Source organism: Colobus angolensis, unplaced genomic scaffold (assembly GCF_000951035.1).
Source record: "Colobus angolensis palliatus isolate OR3802 unplaced genomic scaffold, Cang.pa_1.0 Scaffold444, whole genome shotgun sequence".
NCBI lineage: Eukaryota > Metazoa > Chordata > Mammalia > Primates > Cercopithecidae > Colobus > Colobus angolensis.
In genome coordinates this window covers 646,630-666,961 of record NW_012117866.1, presented here as the reverse complement: position 1 = coordinate 666,961, position 20,332 = coordinate 646,630, and the positions used below count along the sequence as shown (strand labels likewise).

The 20,332-nt window shown below is 37.6% G+C and overlaps 1 protein-coding gene across 5 annotated transcripts in view; it reads left to right on the top strand.

The window, feature by feature from the left end:
• The window catches only part of NLGN4X (neuroligin 4, X-linked), a 346,213-nt gene that overhangs the window by 197,934 nt on the left and 127,947 nt on the right, over positions 1-20,332 (top strand). For 4 of the 5 annotated variants that reach the window (XM_011957503.1, XM_011957504.1, XM_011957506.1 and 1 more), the window contains one exon: positions 8,610-8,762. In XM_011957503.1, the coding sequence (XP_011812893.1) occupies positions 8,610-8,762 (153 nt within the window). Of the gene's footprint in view, positions 1-5,299; positions 5,360-8,609; positions 8,763-20,332 lie in introns of all 5 variants that reach the window. The other variant, XM_011957502.1, reaches the window with a different exon arrangement.

Here is a 20,332-nt window from a genome sequence, read left to right as displayed (position 1 = left end):
TCATATTCCTCTATGGCCAAGTGACAAAATAATCAATCTCATACACATCTGTGGTAGCCAAGAAAACATTTATTTCCCCAGGCCCCCCTCCCCCCACACTGTATGCAACTTTCCCTGTATGGAAATAATGTACTTAGCTTAAAAAGGCTCTTTCTCTACTTAAGATAACAAGACTAAGTTGAAAATTAACCTTGCCCACTTAAAAGAAAAAGAATATGCAGTAAAATATGAACTACTAATACAGTTTAATATGATATCTCATGAAGAACAATAATGCTGAAGGTTCTTTTGGTTCTATTATTTCCTTATATTCTTGCTTAGATAACAAGATCATATTTGTATCTATTGACTTTCTATGATGATTTAGATACGTAAGTGGCAATAATATATATTAAAAAACAGATTTAAATTATTTTTCCGACTTGTAATGTTAACAGCAGTATATGTGACTGTGATGTTTTCCTTTGATGTTAATTTTCACTTTGACAATAGCCTTCATTTTCCAGTTTTTGTTTTGTTTTGTTTTGTTTTGTTTTATGATAAGGTCTGACTGTTTCACCGAGGCTGGAGTGCGGCAGGGCGATCTCAGCTTACTGCAAGCTCCGCCTGCCAGGCTCAAGTGATCCTGCCACCTCAGTCTCCCGAATAGCTGGGACTACAGGCATGCACCACCATGTCTGGCTAATTTTTTGTAATTTTTGTAGAGAGGAGGTTTCACCATGTTGGTCAGTCTGGTCTGGAACTCCTGACCTCCGCCCACCTCGATGTCCCAAAGTGCTGGGATTACAGGCATGAGCCACTGTGCCCTTATCATTTTCCAAATTCTTTACAAAGTATTTCTCTTACATTCATAACATAAAGTGCTATTTTAAATAGACTGACTTTTGAAAATAACATATAAAGCACTAAATGGGAACATCAGAGGAACAGGTTAAAAAAAGCTGGATTCTTCTTCAGGATTAGGGACATTGAGATATTTTATTTATAAAATGATATTTAAATTTTAATAATAGAATGGTTGTACTTTTGCTTGGAGTATTTAAATCTTCTCTTTAATATTTAAAGCCAGTTCTGCACAGAGGTTTTAAGGAGATGCTTATTGTTGTATGAAAAGGAATATTATTCTGGAATTTTGAGGAAGAGTAGACATAGAGAAGAGAAAGGAAACTCATAGCCTACCTAGGTTTTATTTGGGCTTGTGTGTGTATGTGTGTGTGTGTGTGTGTGTGTGCACCAAACCCAAGCTGGGTTTATTCTTGAATAAACTCTAGACAAATTGTTTTTATGAATCTTCTAATACCTGCATTTACATAGTCCATGGTTGTGTCTAAACTAGATACTCAAGAGAACTTGGTTTGTTTTAAAGGCATTTAATTAGTTATATTTACATGGACAAACAGAGCAGCAGTTTATTGGAATGAAAGGATAAACAAATTAAATATACGTAGAACAGGAAAGATGGTATTTAATTATGTTTCTGGGTCAAGTTCTGATATGTAAGATTCACTTAAAATTGGGATTTGGCAGGTAATTTCTATCGAAATCTCAGCAGGAGTTTTTGTTGCAACTAACAAGCTGATTTGGAAATTTTCATGGAAAGTCATAGGATCTAGAGCTATCAAAAAGACCTTGGAAAAGGGGAAGAAAGTTGGAGGGCTTCCATTTCTCTATTTTAAAAGGTACTGTAAAGCTATAGTAATCAAGATAGCAGGCAACTCACATGGGTATAAATTTAGACCAATGAAATATAATTAATTACAGTTGGTCCTTGAACAACATGAAGGTTAGAACCCCTGTACATTGGAAAATTCACTTAAAACTTTTTACCCCCCACCAGTACTTAACAACTAATAGTCTACTGTTGACTCGAAACCTTACCAATAACATAAACAGCTACTTATCACATCTTTTATATGTTATATATACAATACACTGTATTCTCACAGTAAACTTAGAGAAAAGAAAGCACCATTAAGAAAATCATAAGGAAGAGAACATATATTTACCACTCATTAAATGGAAGTGGATCTTCTTAAAGGTCTTTATCCTCATCTTCAGGTTGAATAGGCTGAGGAGGAGGAGGGAGAGGAGAGGTTGTTCTTGCAGTCTCAGGGGTGGCAGAGGCGGAAAAAATCTACATATAAGTGGATCTGCACAGTTCAGACCTGTGTTGTTCAAGCATCAATAATAAAGGCTTAGAAATAAATCCTTCAATTTGTAGTCAGTAGATTTTTTAACAATGGTGTCAAAACAATTAAAGGAGGCAAGGATAGTCTTTTCAATAAATGGTGCTGAGACAATTGGATATTCATATGTAAAAAGATGAATTTCAACTCTTACCTCTTATTGTACCCCAAAATTAACTCAAAATGAATGGCAGATGAAAATGTAAGAATGAAAACTCTTAAACTTTTAGGAAACTTAGGCAACTTTTAGGAAACACAGGAGAAGGTCTGCAGGGTCATGGATTGGGAAAGATTTCATAAATATGACCTCAAAAGTACAACCCTTAAAAGAAAAGAACTGATCAAGTGAAACTCATCAAAATTAAAAACTTTTGCACTTCAAAAGGCACCATTGAGAACATAAAGTGCTATTTGTTGAGAAAACCAAAAGACAAGCCATAAACTGGGAAAGGAGATTTACCAACCATATTCCTGATAAAAGACTTTTATCTAGAAAATACTTAAACAAACCGCTTACTATTCAATAATAAGGAAAGAAATTATTTTTAATGGGCAAAAATTAATAGACATTTCTGCAAAGAGAGTGTACATGAGAAGATATTTAACATCATTAGTTACTAGACATTAGCTAAATGCAAATGAAAACTACAATGAGGCCAGGTGCAGTAGCTCATGCCTGTAATCCCAGCACTTTAGGAGGCCAAGGTGAGTGAATTGCTTGAGGCCAGGAGTTCAAGACCAACCTGGCCAACAGGGCAAGACCTATGTCTACTAAAAATACAAAAATTAGTCAGGAATAGTGGTGTACACCTGTAGTCCCAGCTACTTGAGAAGCTGAGGCATGAGAATTGCTGAAACCCAGGAGGTAGAGGTTGTCGTGAGCCGAGATCATGCCACTGCACTCCAACCTGGGCAACAGAGCAAGACTTCGAAAAAAAAAGGAAAAAAAAAAAACCTACAATGAGACATCCATTAGTATGGTTATAACAAAAAAAAATTAGCAAGTTTTGGCTAGGTAATAGAGAAATGGAGACCCTTTATACCACCGTTGATGAGAATGCCAAGTATTGCAGCTGATTTGGAAAATAGTCTCTCAGTTTATTAAAACATTAAGCATAAATTTGCCTTATGAAACAGCAATTTCACCCCTAGGTATCTTTGCAATAGAGATGAAAACATACATCCGTGCAAAAAATAGTACACAAATAAATGTTCATAGTGGCTTTATTAGTAATAATCAACAAGTAGAAATAAACCAAATGTCACTCAACAAATAAATGGATTTAAAAAATGTGGTATACCCATACAATGGAAAATAATTTAGCCATAAAAAGGAATGAAGTAGGCCGGGCGCGGTGGCTCAAGCCTGTAATCCTAGCACTTTGGGAGGCCTAGGTGGGTGGATCACGAGGTCAGGAGATTGAGACCATCCTGGCTAACACGGTGAAACCCCGTCTCTACTAAAAAATACAAAAAACTAGCCAGGTGAGGTGGTGGGCACTTGTAGTCCCAGCTACTCGGGAGGCTGAGGCAGGAGAATGGCATAAACCCGGGAGGTGGAACTTGCAGTGAGCTGAGATCCGGCCACTGCACTCCAGCCTGGGCGACAGAGCGAGACTCCGTCTCAAAAAAAAAGGAATGAAGTGTTGATTCATGCTACAGTATAGAAGGACATTGAAAACATCATGCTCAGTAAAAGGAGCCAGACACAAAATACCATATGAGTTTATTTATGTGAAAAGCCTAGAAAAGGCAAGTCTTATAAAGACAGAAAGTGAATCAGCAAGGCTATCACACCCACACACCCACCCAGGTCTGGTTTTAAAGGGTATTAAGCCCCCATGAAATGGACATTATTTAACTTTTGTTTGATGTATGGAAACAGCATTATCAAATCTTGGTTTCAAAATATGTTTAAGCTCTTCTGAGTTATGTAGAACGGAAGAGTGTTTTTCATTTGCAAGTGTTGGAGATGACAGTATTTTCCCTCTGCCTTAATCCACTTATCCTAGAACCCTACAGGAAGGCAAAGGCTGTTTTAATTGCTTGACACAGTTAAAGTTATTGATAGTGGGATATGCACACATGGGCTGCACCTGTCTATGAAAAGGAAGCAATGGAGCCAATTAATTAATTCAAGCAAAATTAAATGTTCACACCATTTAAATGTGGAAAGTATAAAAACCAAAATGGTGCTCTGTGCAGAAAGACCATAAGCTAGTTTGTGCCATCCTTCAGGGCCGCTTCCTGCATTGTGCCTGTATTAAAATTCCTATGCAGTTCTTACTTAGGTGATCAAGGTAGATGACTTCGATTTTTATTTTCTTCAACAAATTCAAGTACCAATAACTTTCAAATGATATTTAATAACTATTTTAAACATATAGGACATGGTCTATAATGTTTTGTCCTGACTTAAATATTTATTGCATGTAGTAGATTTTAATAGAAGAAAGCAAGAGTAAATAATGGGTAGTGCTTCTCTAAACACAGAGTAGAGGTAAATCTTAGTGATTTAAATTAGTAACAGTTCTGACTTTTTGAGATTGCATGCTTATAGGTTTTTAATGCATGAAATTAATGTCAGTTTTATGATATTTTGATTAAAGTCCTTCCATGTTTACTGTGTGTTTTTGCTTGCCTTATGAAAATTTCTAACCATAATGTATCAATAACAATTCAAAAATTCATTTAAATTATAACGTGTTAAAATCAGAGGACCATTGAATACGCCATAAGCATTTCTTTAAAGAATGTGGGAAATATCTTTTCTAATAATTTAATTTCTCTTTTTTTAAAACAACTCACGTTAGCATTTTTTTTTTGCAATAGCATCATTTTAACCCCCAACTGCATATTCACAGGATATCTAATATTTTTTGAAAGTAACATTTTGAATTTGTTCTTCTTGACATCTTTATGTTTATATGCATTTTGCATTTCCCTATTTCATTTTTTTGAAATCCAAATGTAACCGATTTCAACTTTTTGTGTTACATTCTTTTTTTTTTTCTTTTACTGGGTAGCATCTCTCTCTTTTCTAAATTTTTTGCAAACCTGTTGTTTTTGAATTCTCTTTTTTCCCTTTATTTTCCTTCTCAATATGACCCCAGGAGCCAACACAAAGAAAAACGCAGATGATATAACCAGTAATGACCGTGGTGAAGATGAAGGTATTTTTTGTTTTTTCAAAGCTCAACCCTGATGCATGATTTTATATCTATCTATCTCTCTTTTTTTTTTTTTCATTTCAATCTGTTTTTTCTCCCCTTATTTAAAACTAGTACACTTTGGTGTGCTTCTTTAATTATTTTCTTCTTGTATAGAAACCACTGTCATTTTTAATCCTAGTTACCATGTACAGGAAACAAATCACTCTGAGAAGTATAAACATTGTTTCTAAACATGAAAAGAGTAATGAACTACTGTTTACAGAGAAGCCCATGTTTTTTTTTTTTGTTTGTTTTTTCTTTTTTTGGCTTGGTCACAAGAAGAGAAAATGAAATTTTAAAACATGCATGTATAGTCTATTTTCTTCCTTCCAAATGTTATTTTGTAAGTTAATATACTACTTTGGAGCTTTGGTCTTCTTAATTATTTTTATAAACTGCAAAACTCTGCAGCACCTTGGAATAATTTTTTTGGGGTGGGGCTGAAATATCAGTTTTTTTTTTCCTTCACAAACATATTGATTCCAACATAGATTTCTGATAATCTTCTCGCAGTGAAGTACACCAAAAAGTGTTTTAACGAGATGCTGTTGTTAACGAGTCCTGATGCTTTCAGGACTGCCTTTTACAGCATTTAAAGGAAAAAAAAAAAAAAGATAAGAGTATCTCAGAACTGAAAAAGGACAAAAAGCTAGCTATTCTTTTCACACCACGGCTTTTTTGAAAACGTTTTTCTCCTTAAAATGTTTTGTTGCTGTGAAGTTTCTTCTTAAGGCTACCAAATTGCTCAACACATTATCTACCAGAAGTGAAAGGATTTTTTTTTAAAGATGGTAGGTCTGAGGCACACATGCAGACAACTTGCCTGCTGTTTTTCTGCCCTTTCTGTACCAGAAATGATTTTTAAAGAGGGGAAGCAACAAAAAAAGTACTCAAGCAAACCCTCCTTCATTGGTAAGGCTCTATAGGATTAGCTAAAAGCACTTTTTTCCCGTCTGGGAAGCAAAATGCATGGAGCTCCATTAAGGCCCTGGCTGGACCTTTGGGTCTCTGTCTGAAAGGCAATTTAAAGCCCAAAAGTGAGTCCTGAATTATCTTTGCTGGTCAAGACCATCGTCCGTGACAGGGTCTTTTGACCAATTCTTATAGTTGCTCCCCGCCTTGCTTATCTTCATAAATCAACTGTTCTCCAAGAAAATAAATCTTGCCAACACCTTTTCCATGCCCAGTCTTCCCTTAACATTTTGAATATTATTATTTTTACTGAGCTCATAGGGCTGTCACTGCCTCAAGTAGCTCTCTGAGAGATCTCAATTCTGATGGCCATGGAAGATCAAAATCTATACCTGCTTCAGGTAGCCCCTTCTTTGATAAGGGCTTCTGAATTCCTGACATTTTATCAGCATTGAGCAAATACATAAAAATGAAATAAACTTTTGTTGTCTCATACCTTATACTGCTATAATTTGCATCCTGTTTGGCCTTCTCTTTTTAATACATTTCCCTTTTATAATTAGGACCTGTTTTCACAATGTTCCCAGTGAATCTTTATTACCATTAAAATGCCATCTAATTTTCATTATTAATATGACAACTGGTTATTACCTCCACAAGCTCAAGAGATTCTTGTTCTATGTTTTATGAAAGGTGAGAGATGTTAATCTCACGTTTTCCAAGGGAGCACTTTAAAGCAGCCCTTCAAAATCTCTACTTACCCTTTTTTCCACAATTTACTAGATAACCGCTGGTAATGGTAAAAGAAATGAGGCCAAAACAGCAAATTAGGAATCAGAAAGAAGCAGTGGATCAGGAGAAAAGCCATTTATTATTCATATAGCAGAAGACATTTCCCGTAGTGTATGATGAATAAATGATTAATAGAAGATTTTTACTTTATATTTGAATTTAATATGAGAAATAAAAGCCACTTTTCTGCCGTGGATTAAATATCTGCAAAGAAATACTTGGGTAACTTGACACTGTTTTGTGTGCTTTACTGTGACCAGTGGGTATGTCATGTCTTCTGTGCACACCCAGGAAAATTGTGATCGTACTTCATTCAAATTGGAGCCACCATCCAAACGATGGTAATTCATATCCTCAGAATTCCTTTCCGATATCTCAAAAGTGTCCCTGCGAATTATGAGGGGAAAAAAAAAAACTTTATTGAAGAAAAAATTGGAAATCAATATGCATACATACTTGAGTTTTCTTTTAGTAACAAAGATATTTGTACACACGTGCGCGCGCACGCACACACACACACACACACACACACACATATCTGTACCAGAAATATTTATAGGTGAGGTCAGTCTTCTAAAGATTAAATGCAGCCCTAATTGCTGATTAATGTTATAAACAGGTTATTAAATCATAACTTTTCACAAAGCAGGCCCTACAGATGGTCCCCAGCTTCCTGTCATCACAGATCATTGTTTTTACATCATTGTTAATTTAAATAATAAAGTAAATTATTAAGAGGAATCCTTGGTTGCAAGTCACAATGGGAGTTTATAGTCCCTGTGAAAATATAAAGCATTCAAATAATTCGGATTATTTTGCCATTTTTTATTACATCTCTTTTATTTTTGTCACTTAAGTATGTTAGTATGTTACTGTAATCACTGGAACAAAGACATTTGCTTGGACATCTTTCCATTTTTTTCCTTATTTCTGTTCTGTTAATAATTTTTAACTGTTGATTTTGCTTTCTTGTCATTATCTGTCCCTTATTGATAGTTGATAGCTTCACTACTACTGTTATGTTTTTATTGTTAAATTGAAGATGAATCTGTACACTCACCTGCGAATTAAGATGCAACTATATTAAAATTAATTATAATTTTGAAGTTGCTTTTATACTTAATTAGAAGATCAAATATATTTTGTCAAGGATCCCATGTGTTTATTCAATTTAAATCACATTTTAGGGTTTGAGCAAAATTTAGGAAATGTGTACTTTACCTAAAACCATTTCTTTTAGTGCTTTAGATATATATAGAAGCTTACATGAGCAGAGGATGCCAAATGTCTGTATGCTTCTTAAAATACCATTTCCATAAATAGAAAACATAATAGCATTGATCATTTTCCTTAGAAACTCTTATCAAGGGTCATATCATCCATAAAAATAAATGTGCTTAATTCAAGTCAAAATAGGGAAATCAGTGAATCTCCTTTGTTCTTAATTGAGCATTGGTGAGTCAGTGTGATTCTTTATTGTGTTTCCTTACTTGGCTTTTTTTTCCAGATATTCATGATCAGAACAGTAAGAAGCCGGTTATGGTCTATATCCATGGGGGATCTTACATGGAGGGCACCGGCAACATGATTGACGGCAGCATTTTGGCCAGCTACGGAAATGTCATCGTGATCACTATTAACTACCGTCTGGGAATACTAGGTAAGTGATTTCATCATGTGAATGACTGAGCAACAGGAAACGTGAAAGGTCCACTTCTTATTTTGACGGGGCTTGTGGATCCTGTTATTCCAGTTCCTGGTTAATTCCACTTTACGGTATTTACTTTATGTGATCAGATATGTTTCTTCCTTTTACTACCTTCGTGCAACATGGTCATTTTATTGTTTTATTATTTTTTTTTAGCTTGCAATTTCTGATCCAGTAATTTTATTTTGTGGAACCTGAATCCTTCCTCAAAACAATGCAGACTTTAAGATCTTCAAGATGAAATGAAATTTTATATAAAGTATATTTCTCCCTTGGAGTTCAATGAATATATGTTTGTCTACATAGACCTGTACAATGAACACACATTTGGTGATATCATGGTTGGGAATGCCCATAGATCTTAGCTTTCTTTTCTGGTTGTGTCATTCCATGAATCAGTATATTGTGTGGAGGAAAAGATTTTATCCAATTCTCTAACTGATTATGTTGAGCTTTTGGAAGATCTGTTGTTTTGGTTCCATTGCATTTGCATGCAAGGAAACTTAGCTGTTAGTTGACTTTTGTTCCATTGATGATCTATGATTAAAGGCTAAATACATGGAAATTCAAGTTTAGTACCTCCTTGTTTTGATATTTCATTTCTTTTCTTTCTTTTTTTTTTTTTTCTTGGAGACGGAGTCTCACTCTGTCACCCAGGCTGGAGTGCAGTGGTGCGATCTTGGCTCACTGCAACCTCTGCAACATCTGCCTCCCAGGTTCAAGTGATTCTTCTGCCTCAGCGTCCCAAGTGGCTGGGACTACAGGCTCATGCCACCACGCCCAGCTAATTTTTGTATTTTTAATAGATACGGGGTTTCACCATATTGGCCAGGGTGGTCTCAAACTCCTGACCTCGTGGTCCGCCCGCCTCAGCCTCCCAAAGTGCTGGGATTACAGGCGTGAGCCACTGCGCCCGACCATCATTCATCTTCTTTTAATTGTAGGTTGGAAAATTACACATCTTCAGGGTAAGATTTCAGTACCTTCTGAGATGGCCTTTCCTGGTGTTGGTTAGCTTGCAAATAATATTCCTAGACCCATGTAAAAACATTTGTTTTCCGGGCAAAAATGCATTGAAGTGGTGTAGAAAATAAAATTTTTAACAAGTTAGCCATGAGAGAGATGTGTATATTGGTTGCAGTGTGATTATGATACAATATGAAATACAAAATAAAATGGAGGTCAGGCATGGTAGCTCTCGCCTATAATCCCAGCACTTTGGGAGGCCCACGCAGGCAGATCACTTGAGGTCAGGAGTTCGAAAACAGCCTGGCCAAAGTGGTGAAACCCAGTCTCTACTAAAAATACAAAGATTAACCCGGCCTGATGGCAGGTGCCTATAATCCTAGCTACTCAGGGGGCTGAGGTAGGAGAATCTCTGGAACCCAAGGGGCCGAGGTTGCGATGAGCAGAGATAGCACCACTGTACTCCAGCTTGGGCAACGGAGCGAGATTTTTCTCAAAAAAAAAAAAAAATAAATAAATAAAATAAATAAACAATAAAATAGTTAAAATAAAAAACAAAATAAAATGGACTAAAGGAGGTCTGTCAGACAAGAAATATGACTAAAAATGTTTTCTTCAAATAGTTAAATATTGCCAAGAATATTTTATTTTCAATCAGATGACTTCATTTCATTCTGAGTGTTTTTTTTCCCTATGTGAAAACGTTAACCTGTAAGAAGCCCTAAGAGGTGGTGAACTGCTGAGAAACCCTAAGAGGTGGTATAAGAAACCCTAGGAGAAATGCATTTATTACTTTGAAATGCAGGTCAATCACAGGTGTTGCTAAAGTTGTGTCTTTTGAAACATTGATAAAGAACTCAAGGTTCCAGACTGGTTTCTGCGTTGAAGAAAATAAACACCACCAAAAAACCTTTTAGTGTCAAAAAACTTATTATATCGTTGGCTTTATTTCCTATAATTTTTGTAGTTTTCTGTGAGCCACATCTTGGCAGAAGAATGTCTCTGAACCTTTGCATAGCGATAATTGCGTGCTTCACTGAATATTTTTCAGAGGCGCTGGATAGTTGCTTTGACTACTAGTGTTGGAAACAGGAAATTGTGCTTCTTGATGTTTTACAAAAGGTCCATTCTGACAAAGAGTTGGAAGGAGGAAAGTACGTGTGAGGGTACTGCACAGGCCTTCTTCAAAGGGAGCAGTGTGTGCACTGCCTGTAGCACGGGCACACGGAAGAAAGCTTGGGCATCCTTTTCTGAAGGAAGCAGTGGGCATCGAGAAAATTCTTGCTTTGCTGGAATCACAGAATATTCTGTTGCATGTGTGATCGATTGATGTGTCTGATAAGATTGAGTTTCAAAAGAAATTGATCTCCTTTTCCCCCTAAAGCTCAGTTGTATCAAGCAACTCTACACTATGATTTTTCATCAGTTTTGTCCCTTCGTGAATCAATTGCACATCTTGCAAATTAGCCTGGAAATTATACACACTTTTTTTAGAGGAAAGAAAAACTAATTGAAAAATTGTAAGTCTACTTTTTGTTATGGAGAGTTTTTAAAAGTCATGAGATAACAGAGAGCTGTAAAATTGGTGGGGAAGAAATAAAAGAAGCGATTTAGCATCTCTGTGCCGGTCTATTTACATTCCTCCAATGAGCTAGTGTGGAACAGCCAAGCATACTACAGACCCCCTTTCATTTGATGGAATGAAATGTGCCAAGTTTGCTGATTTTACAGGACGATAGAGACTTTAAAATGTGACTGCGTTGGTTTTTTATCATGGATCTTGCATTTACTACTGTCCTCTTGAAAATGGCTAGGCGGCATTTACTTTTTGCTTGCAGGAAACTCCTATTATCGGTCTTGAAAAAATGTTTTTAAACCTTTGGCATCCAGATATTTAAAAAGATGAGCAAATAAAATACACAGCAGGCACTGCAATGATCATTTCAGTGAGTGCATTTCATACAAGTAGATACAATTTTAGGCAAAAGGTTGAAATATTCCTTGAGTTCTTTTTCTTCCAATAAAAGTCATAAATGCGTAAATGTTATCTTCCTACCTGAGGAATGGAAAAATATTGTTTTAAGATTTTTTTTTATGGAATAACAAATGCTATTTTCTGTTACCCAAAAGAGAGGATTAAAAAGATGAAACATGCCCATAATAGCAGCAGAATGCTGGCTTTGGAAAGAATGTAGATTGCAGCTGGAGACAGACAGGAGCTAACATCTTTCCTCTACCTCCACCGTGAGAAAGTCAGCTAGCGTTTCCTGAGACTCTTTCCTTAGGTGTAGTACTGGCAGTGGTCTCTCCCTTGCAAGGTTGTTGTACAGTATAAAAGTTCCATGGTTCAAAATACCTCATTAATATATAATCTGTACAATTACTTGTCAATAAAAAAAAAGTATTTATTTATTTATTTGAGATGGAGTCTCGCTCTTATTGCCCAGGCTGGAGTGCAGTGGCATGATCTTGGCTCACTGCAATCTCTGCTTCCTGGGTCCAAGCGATTCTCCTGCCTCAGCCTCCACAGTAGATGGGATTACAGGCGCCCGCCACCACGTCCCGCTAATTTTCGTATTTTTAGTAGAGACAGGGTTTTGCCATTTGGTCAGGCTGGTCTCGAACTCCTGACCTGAGGAGATCCACCCGCTTCGGCCTCCCAAATTGCTGGGATTACAGGCGTGAGCCACTGCACCCGGCCAAAAAATAACGTTTTAAAGAAGGTTTAATGGACTCATGTAGATGAAGTTTCATAGGCTCTCAGCAGCAACCATTATACCGAGTCACACTACAATTTCTAGTGTTATTAATATCATTACACATTGTGTTAATACTACTGTTTATCCACAGTAAGAATTGTAGCTGACCCAATCTGTAATGGCTAATATCTATCGAATATTGGCATCCAGACTGAACCATGTTAATTTAAAAAAATCATTACAAGACACTCCTAGATATTAAATAAATCAGAAGATCATTATGTTTGCTATTTTTTTAATAATCAGAAGTGTGCTATACAGTCTTGCTAGCCATTGGCCATGCAATTTATGATCCAATCCAGGACATGTTTGACAGTTGCTCATGTGCTATCAATAAAATGGGATTGTTCCAGGCAAATTGAGACGTATCATCATAGCTATAAAGTAATTATTTATATCTACATGAAATGTCTTCTGATTGAATTGGTGTTCAGTTTGTTTTTAAAGAAGCTGCACTTCTGTAAACAGATTTCTTATGTGTTCTGTTGTACACCCTTGTCACTAGAAAGGCATATATGTTACCAGAAAGGGATCCTAATCCAGACCCTAAGAGAGGGTTCTTGGGTCTTGTGCAAGAAAGAATTGGAGGCAAATCTGTAAAGTGAAAGTAAGTTTATTAGGAAAGTGAAGGAATAAAGAATGACTGCTCCATAAGCAGAGCAGCCCCGAGGGCTGCTGGTTGGCTATTTTTATGATTATTTCTTGATTATATGCTAAACAAGGGGTTGATTATTCATGAGATTTCCAGGAAAGGGGTGGCAACTCCTAAAAAGGGTTCCTCCCCTTTTTAGACCATATAGAGTAACTTCCTGACATTGTCATGACATTTGTAAACTGTCATGGTGCTTGTGGGAGCGTCTTTTAGCATGCTAATGCATTATAATTAGCATATAATGAGTAGTGAGGACGACCAGATATCACTCTAGTTGCCATCTTGATTTTGGTGGGTTTTGGCTGGCTTTTTTACCGAATCCTTTTATCAACAAGGTCTTTGTGCCCTGTATCTTGTGCTGACCTCCTAGCTCATCCTGCGACTAAGAATGCCTAACCTCCTGGGAACGCAGCCCAGTAGGTCCCAGCCTTATGTTACCCAGCTCCTATTCAAGATGGAGGTGCTCTGCTTCAAACATCTCTGACATGTATATTCAAGAATTTGGAAAAGCTGAAGTTCATCAGTACCTCTCTGCTTAGTCATTCCCAGGGTGTATGGTGTTCCTGTCTGCTCAGAAGCCAGCAAAATCCTTGCTGAGCTGTACATACCGGGCATTTGGCTGGTCTCACCTACCCACTTGAGTACCTATGCGCTATCACCCATTCACCTCACAACATCCATACGTATCATTTACCCCTAAGAAGATTAGACATTAATCCAGGTAATAAACTTTCAGAACAATCACCTCCAGACAGAAACTGCAGAGGATAATCTGATAAATCTGAATTCTTGTAAGGCCATTACTCAATCAGTAAATACTCTTCTCTCCATCTTAGCCCCTTACTTTACTATAACTTGAGTTCTCCCAAATCTGTTTTTTTTTTTTTTCTCATTCATGATCGTCCAACAATCTTCAATGTAGAAGAGAATGCATCTTGCTCATACTTTTTGATGGAAACACCTGGAACTTATTCTTACCTTCCCCCTTGCAGTTGTCTCCAAGTGCAAGTCTGCACCTGTACTGGATTTCATCTGCCTCCATTTAAATATGTATTTCCATTTAGGTCACATGATACTATCACCTTTTTGGTCATCCTATGACTTCATGTTTCGTGTATACTGAAATTAATTGTTGCTTCGAAAGAGTTCCAACTATGTAACATCAACTCATTGTGTGCCTCTGTGTGACTGGCGGATATTAGTTCATTTAATCTTCATAAACTCCCTTAGCGGAGTTAACCTTGTGTCCTACCTATGAGGAGATGAAGGCTTTGAGGTGATGGGATTTACTCATGGCATCACACCTTCCAGCAGTCAGAGCAGGGACTGAAACCCAGGTCTAACTGAAGCCAGAGCTCTGACTTACCACTCAGAATGCATCCAGAATCTTGTTAATTAATGTCAAGTATGAATTAGTAGTAAACCATGGAATGAGTGAAGAAATTGAATATCACTTTAGCATCAGATGTAGCTTTGATCATTATGCAAAAAAAGTTCTTACTGCTGATCAAGATACACAATTGTGATAAGATGCTTACAGTGTATTTTTAAGTTCCTCAGAGTGGGTCCTTGAAGGCTGGTTGATTTCCATTCAATCAATACTGGTTTGCTTTGGTTCACGGTGATGGTGGCATTAACCACAGCAATGGCATTTGTCTCATCAAAACTCTTCAGTGCTGTAGAACTAGTGCTTCATCAGCAAATTTGATGTCCAACCCCCAGTTCCCATGTCATTGCCTGCTTGCTGTCTCGTGTGCATAAATTGAGTCAAATGATCACTTCAGTGCATTTCTTACAATTTTTCAGATATTATAGCTATCCTGAAAATTGTTATCTTAGGGTAGGTTGCATCATGGTCTCCTGAAGTTGTCTTTCTCTTTAAGACCATTCATTGAATAAACCTATTAGGCGCTTTGGAGCATAGCTGAATATAAGACAGAAATGGTTGGATATAAAAGCAACCGACATACATAGCAGAAACAGCATTTGTAGTCATAATTTGGGTGACTTAACCCATATGCATTCGCTCAGCCTAATAATGTGTTCACTTTCCCTGTTCTGGTCTCCCTTGTAGGGTTTTCCTCTGAAATTGAGGGAGGGTGGGCTGAGCTCTGAAGCATTCTTGCAACATCAGCCAGTCGTCTCACCTTTATAGTTTTGTGATATGTGTGAGCCGTATAATATTCCACTCAACAAAAGAAGCCTGGAAATCATTAGAAGAGAGGACTAATACGTTCTACCCAAGAGTTACAGCCGAATTCCATGGATTTGCATTTATGTGACATGCATCTGACATTAGTGGGAATTCAGTGGGTCACTATAATTTCCCTGAAGCACATCTGCTGAAAAATGTCAAGCTATCTTATAAATGGCCTGTAAGTTCTTCTCCTCTTTGGAAGTTAGAGGAGTTGCTCTATTTTTGGTACATTTGCCATTTTATTTCTTTTTTCTAACAATGTTTCTTTTCTTTTTTAATGCTTTATGAAGGATTTGATTTGAAATGATAAATGGAACACATCTTTTATATCAAATCAAAACTTCATAAGCATATATGCTAAAAAAGAAAGCATAATTTCCTTTTTGGAGAGTCAACACACCTTGATGCCACTCTCCTGGTTTCATTAGCATACCTTTCCTCTCTTCCTCTAACCAAAATGTCTCAGATTCCTCCTGATTTGATATCTCTAAATGGCTGACTTTGACTGGAAGAATTCCCTCTCTCTGTCTGAAAAGAGGACCCAGACATTACTAAAACAAAACACTGCAAAAAGTTAAATTCCGAGGAGAAAGGAAAGTTAAGCATTGCACTTAGTGAGAAATACATAAACAAAAGTAAAGACGTGAAAGAAGCATGAGAGAAGGGTGAGAAAGTGAGATCCTGAGACAAGATGAATGGTGTGTGTGAGCACTCAAACCCAGGAAGTAGCAAAAGGTGGAAGAAAGAATGGGAGCCTTTAGAATAAGACTCTTTGTGGGTTGGGTGGCAGATGTTATCGGTAAAGCCAGTCTGGGGAGTTGGCAGGGGTCCATGCTGTAGATAACACAGTAATAGAATGAACATATTGGAGAAGAGACAGGGCAACCTCTAATCCAAAAATTGTCAGATAAAGAAAAACCAAGACACTTTGAAAAAAAAAAACAAAACACAGTGTCTTTGTTTTTCATCGTCATCTCCTTTATAATGAGGTTTTGATGCATTGAATACACACTTGGAAACACTGTAATCCCATGGTGGTTGTGACTGCAGATTGATAGGTGTGGACAGATCTTTGGTGGGGCAAACAAAACCAGGATCACGTTTTTTGCTCTCAGAATGATCATTTGCTTGGACTTTCCTCTTCTGCCTCCTAGTGGCTCAAAAGCCCACTGCATTCATTGGATTTATTCAGGATGTGAAGATCAGGGGAAATGAAGGATGAGTGCTTTGTCCTTAGGACCTCAGAGGCAAATGGAGCAGAGATGGGGGTGACTGCAGTGGGATAAGGACTCTCTCACCAGGAAGGTGCCATTGACGTAAGAGTTGATGGGAACAGCAGAGCAAAGAGGCTCCCTGTTCCTCAGCTGACCCAACAACAAGCGAGACATCAGATGGAAGGGTATTTATTGGGCAAGGAAAATCAGGGGAAGGCTGGGTACAGTGGCTCTCACCTGTAATCCCAGCACTTTGGGAGGCCAAGGTGGGAGGATCCCTTGAGGCCAGGAGTTCAAGATCAGCTTGGACAACATAGTGAGACCCTGTCTCAGAAAGAAAGAGAGAGAAAAGAAGGAAGAAAAAAGAAAAATTAGCCAGATGTACTGATGTATGCCTGGTGTACCAGCTACTTGAAAGGCTGAGGCGGGAGGATTGCTTGAGCCTAGGAGTTCGAGGCTGCAGTGTGTTGTGATTGCACTCCAGTCTCAGCAACAGAGTGAAACCCTGTCTCAGATTTTTAAAAAAGACTCAAAAGAAAATCAAGGGAGGAGTGGAGACAAGGTAGAAAAGAATGTTCTTTGTTTAGTGCTTTTATCCCTAATGTATTCATTTAGTCATCAAATAAAAATTGAATATATTGATCATGTACAAAGTGATGTTTTTGAAATATGTATCCATTGAGAAATGGCTAAATCGAGCTAATTCACAAGTGCATTACTTCAAATGCTTGTTTTTGTGGTGCAAACACTTAAAATCTACTTTCTTAGATATGTTCACATATTCAATTCCTTGTGATTCAACTATGTTTGCCGTATTGTACAGATCTTTTGAACTTTTTCCTGCTAACTGAAACTTTTTAACCTTTGGCCAACATCTCCCTTTTCCTCTCCACCTCAAGCTTCAAGTTCTGTAAGAGAACATTCCACTCTCTGCTTCTGTAAGCTTGACTTTTTAAGATTCCACGTATAAGTAAGATGATGTGATATTTGTCTTTCTGTGTCTGGCTTGTATCAGTTAACATAATGTCCTCTGGTTCATCCATGTAATCCTGAATGACACAATTTCTTTCCTTTTTTTGAGGTAGAATGATAGTTCCTTATGTGTATAAGCACCATTTTCTGTATTCATTCATCTAATGATGGACATTCAGGTTGATTCCATATTTCAGCTGTTGTGATTAGTGCTGCAGTGAACATGGGAGTGCAGATTTCTCTTCAAAGACTTATTTTTTCCAATCCCAAATACACAAAAGTATCATCCGGCCTCTGTCATGCTGTGGAGACTCTCCTTGATTTATTTATAAACGATTCAGGATTTCTTTAAAGAAGCTGAAATTTTATTTTTACATGCAGAACCATATTTAGAAGTCAAAATATTCAAACAAAACTCACAGAAGAATCTATTCCATCAATATATAATTCCCAGTTAATTGAATGTAGAATGTCATTTGAGCATGAGTTAGTTGTCACAGAGAATAGGCCTTAAAAATGTTCTGGATTTGAAAGTTTTGCATTCAAAACAGTCTCTTAAGATTCTTAATTCTAAGAGACACCATCCCTTTCTCTCTTCAGCCTGTTTTCTTCATTTTGCTTCTCATCCAGTATGTGAAAGGTTGATCAGTTTTAGTTGATGAGGATGACGTGCCCTCTTTCTCCTTGGGGACAGAAGGACGTAAGTTGTGCTCTAAATGAAAATAAGAGTATGATGAGTATCCCAAGGGATGATGGAAAGTTCCAGGGATAAGCATTGAAATTGAGAGCCCAATTCAACTACATTGGAATTAGGGTTCTGGTGATAATTCTGTCAGTATCTGCATATATTCAAGGAAATTAGTCCTTTCGAGTAGGATAATGGAAAAATCTCTAAAAGGCAATCTGAGCGGGATGTTTAAAGACTGTGTGATTATTATGCACTGCATGCCTGTACCAAAAGATCTCAAGTGCCCCACAAATTACTCATAAAGTTTTAAAAAAGTAAGACTACTATACATATTCTGGCCTGCAGCTTTTTTTCCCCTGACATTTGCCTACAAGCCTGTAATAGCACAGGCAGTTCTACGAGAAGCACGAATATGCACATATGTACATGCACGACAGCAGTGATACAAAAACAGATGTGCTGTGTTCTAGTAGAATTGTCTTATTTTTGTCCAATCCAAGGTTAATAAGTTATTAGCTTTATGGAAATGAACCCTAGAGAATAAAACATACAGGTGCAAAGTAATTTTCCTAGGGACTAAATTATAACCAAATAATACTAGCTTAAACCAAGGCAGTACCAGTGAGAATGCAAAGGAAAAAAAAAAAAGAAAAGAAAAAGGTTGTTCTGAATGTCTTGCAGATCCAACAGGATTTGTTGATAGATTGGATACAGGGTGGCAGACAATGAGAAGATTCCAGGACAATACTGGCCAATTAGAAGTATACTTTGAGAACAACAAGAAATAGGCCATATGGCCCAGTGTGGTGGCTCACACCTATAATCCCAGCACTTTGGGAGGCTGAGATGGTGGATCACCTGAGGTCAGGAGTTCAATACCAGCCTGGCCAACATGGTGAAACCCCGTCTCTACTAAAAATACAAAAATTAGCCAGCCATGGCGGCGGGTGCCTGTAATCCCAGCTACTCAGGAGGCTGAGGCGGGAGAATCGCTTGAACCCAGGAGGCAGAGGTTGCAGTGAGCCAAGATCGCACCACTGCACTCCAGCCTGAGCAACAAGAGTGAAACTCCATCTCAAAAAAAAAGAAAAAAGAAAAGAAAGGAAATAGACCATAGGAGGAATAAGTTTAGGGGATGAGGAGATCAAGGTTGGGCATATTAAATTTGAATCCTGTAGTAATCATCAGACAGACAAAGAGAGTGGGCAGATAGATGTGAGTCTGGAGTTTAGGGGAGAGGACCGAGCTGCATGTCATCGCATTCTGTATCTAAAGTCCAAGAAACTGAACAAGATTTCTATGTGAGAGAGTGTGCAGAAAAGTTCTAAGACCCAGAGCCTTCAACCCTCCAATATTTAGAGTGTGGAAAGATGAAAAACAATAAGCAGAGTGCATCTACTATGGTAGCAAGAAAATTGAGAGGTTGAAGTATTCTCCACACCGTAGTAGGCAAAATAATGGCCCCCATGCCCTCAAAACAACAACAAAGCTAACATCCTGTCTGGGTGCGCTGGTTTTCTTGTTTCTCTCTCTTGAACCCATTTCGATCAGAATTTAGCCCCTTCTACTCCATGAAACTACTTATCAGTTCCATTAGTGCCTTGCACTCTGCACTCTCAGGGTTCAATTTGCTGGAAAAGTTTGAATTTTGATTTTGATTTTCCAGAACCATTTGGAGTTCTGGATGACTCTCTCCTTCACGAAAAACATCCCTTACTTTCTGTCTGTATTTGTTTCTTTCCTATTGCTGCTATAACAAGTTATCACAACTTGTTATAACTCTAATGTTAACTCTAGGGAATTAAAAGCAATGCAGATTCATTATCTCACAGTTCTGGGTGCTAAAAGTCCCAAATGTGTTGGCATTCGAAGAGAGAATCCATTTCCTTGGTCTGTCTGTTTGTCTTCTTTTGAAAACTGGCTACATATCTTAGATCTCATTCTCTGTTTCTAACCCTCCATCTTAAAAAACAAACAAACAGGCCGTGCGCGGTGGCTCAAGCCTGTAATCCCAGCACTTTGGGAGGCCGAGACGGGCGGATCACGAGGTCAGGAGATCGAGACCATCCTGGCT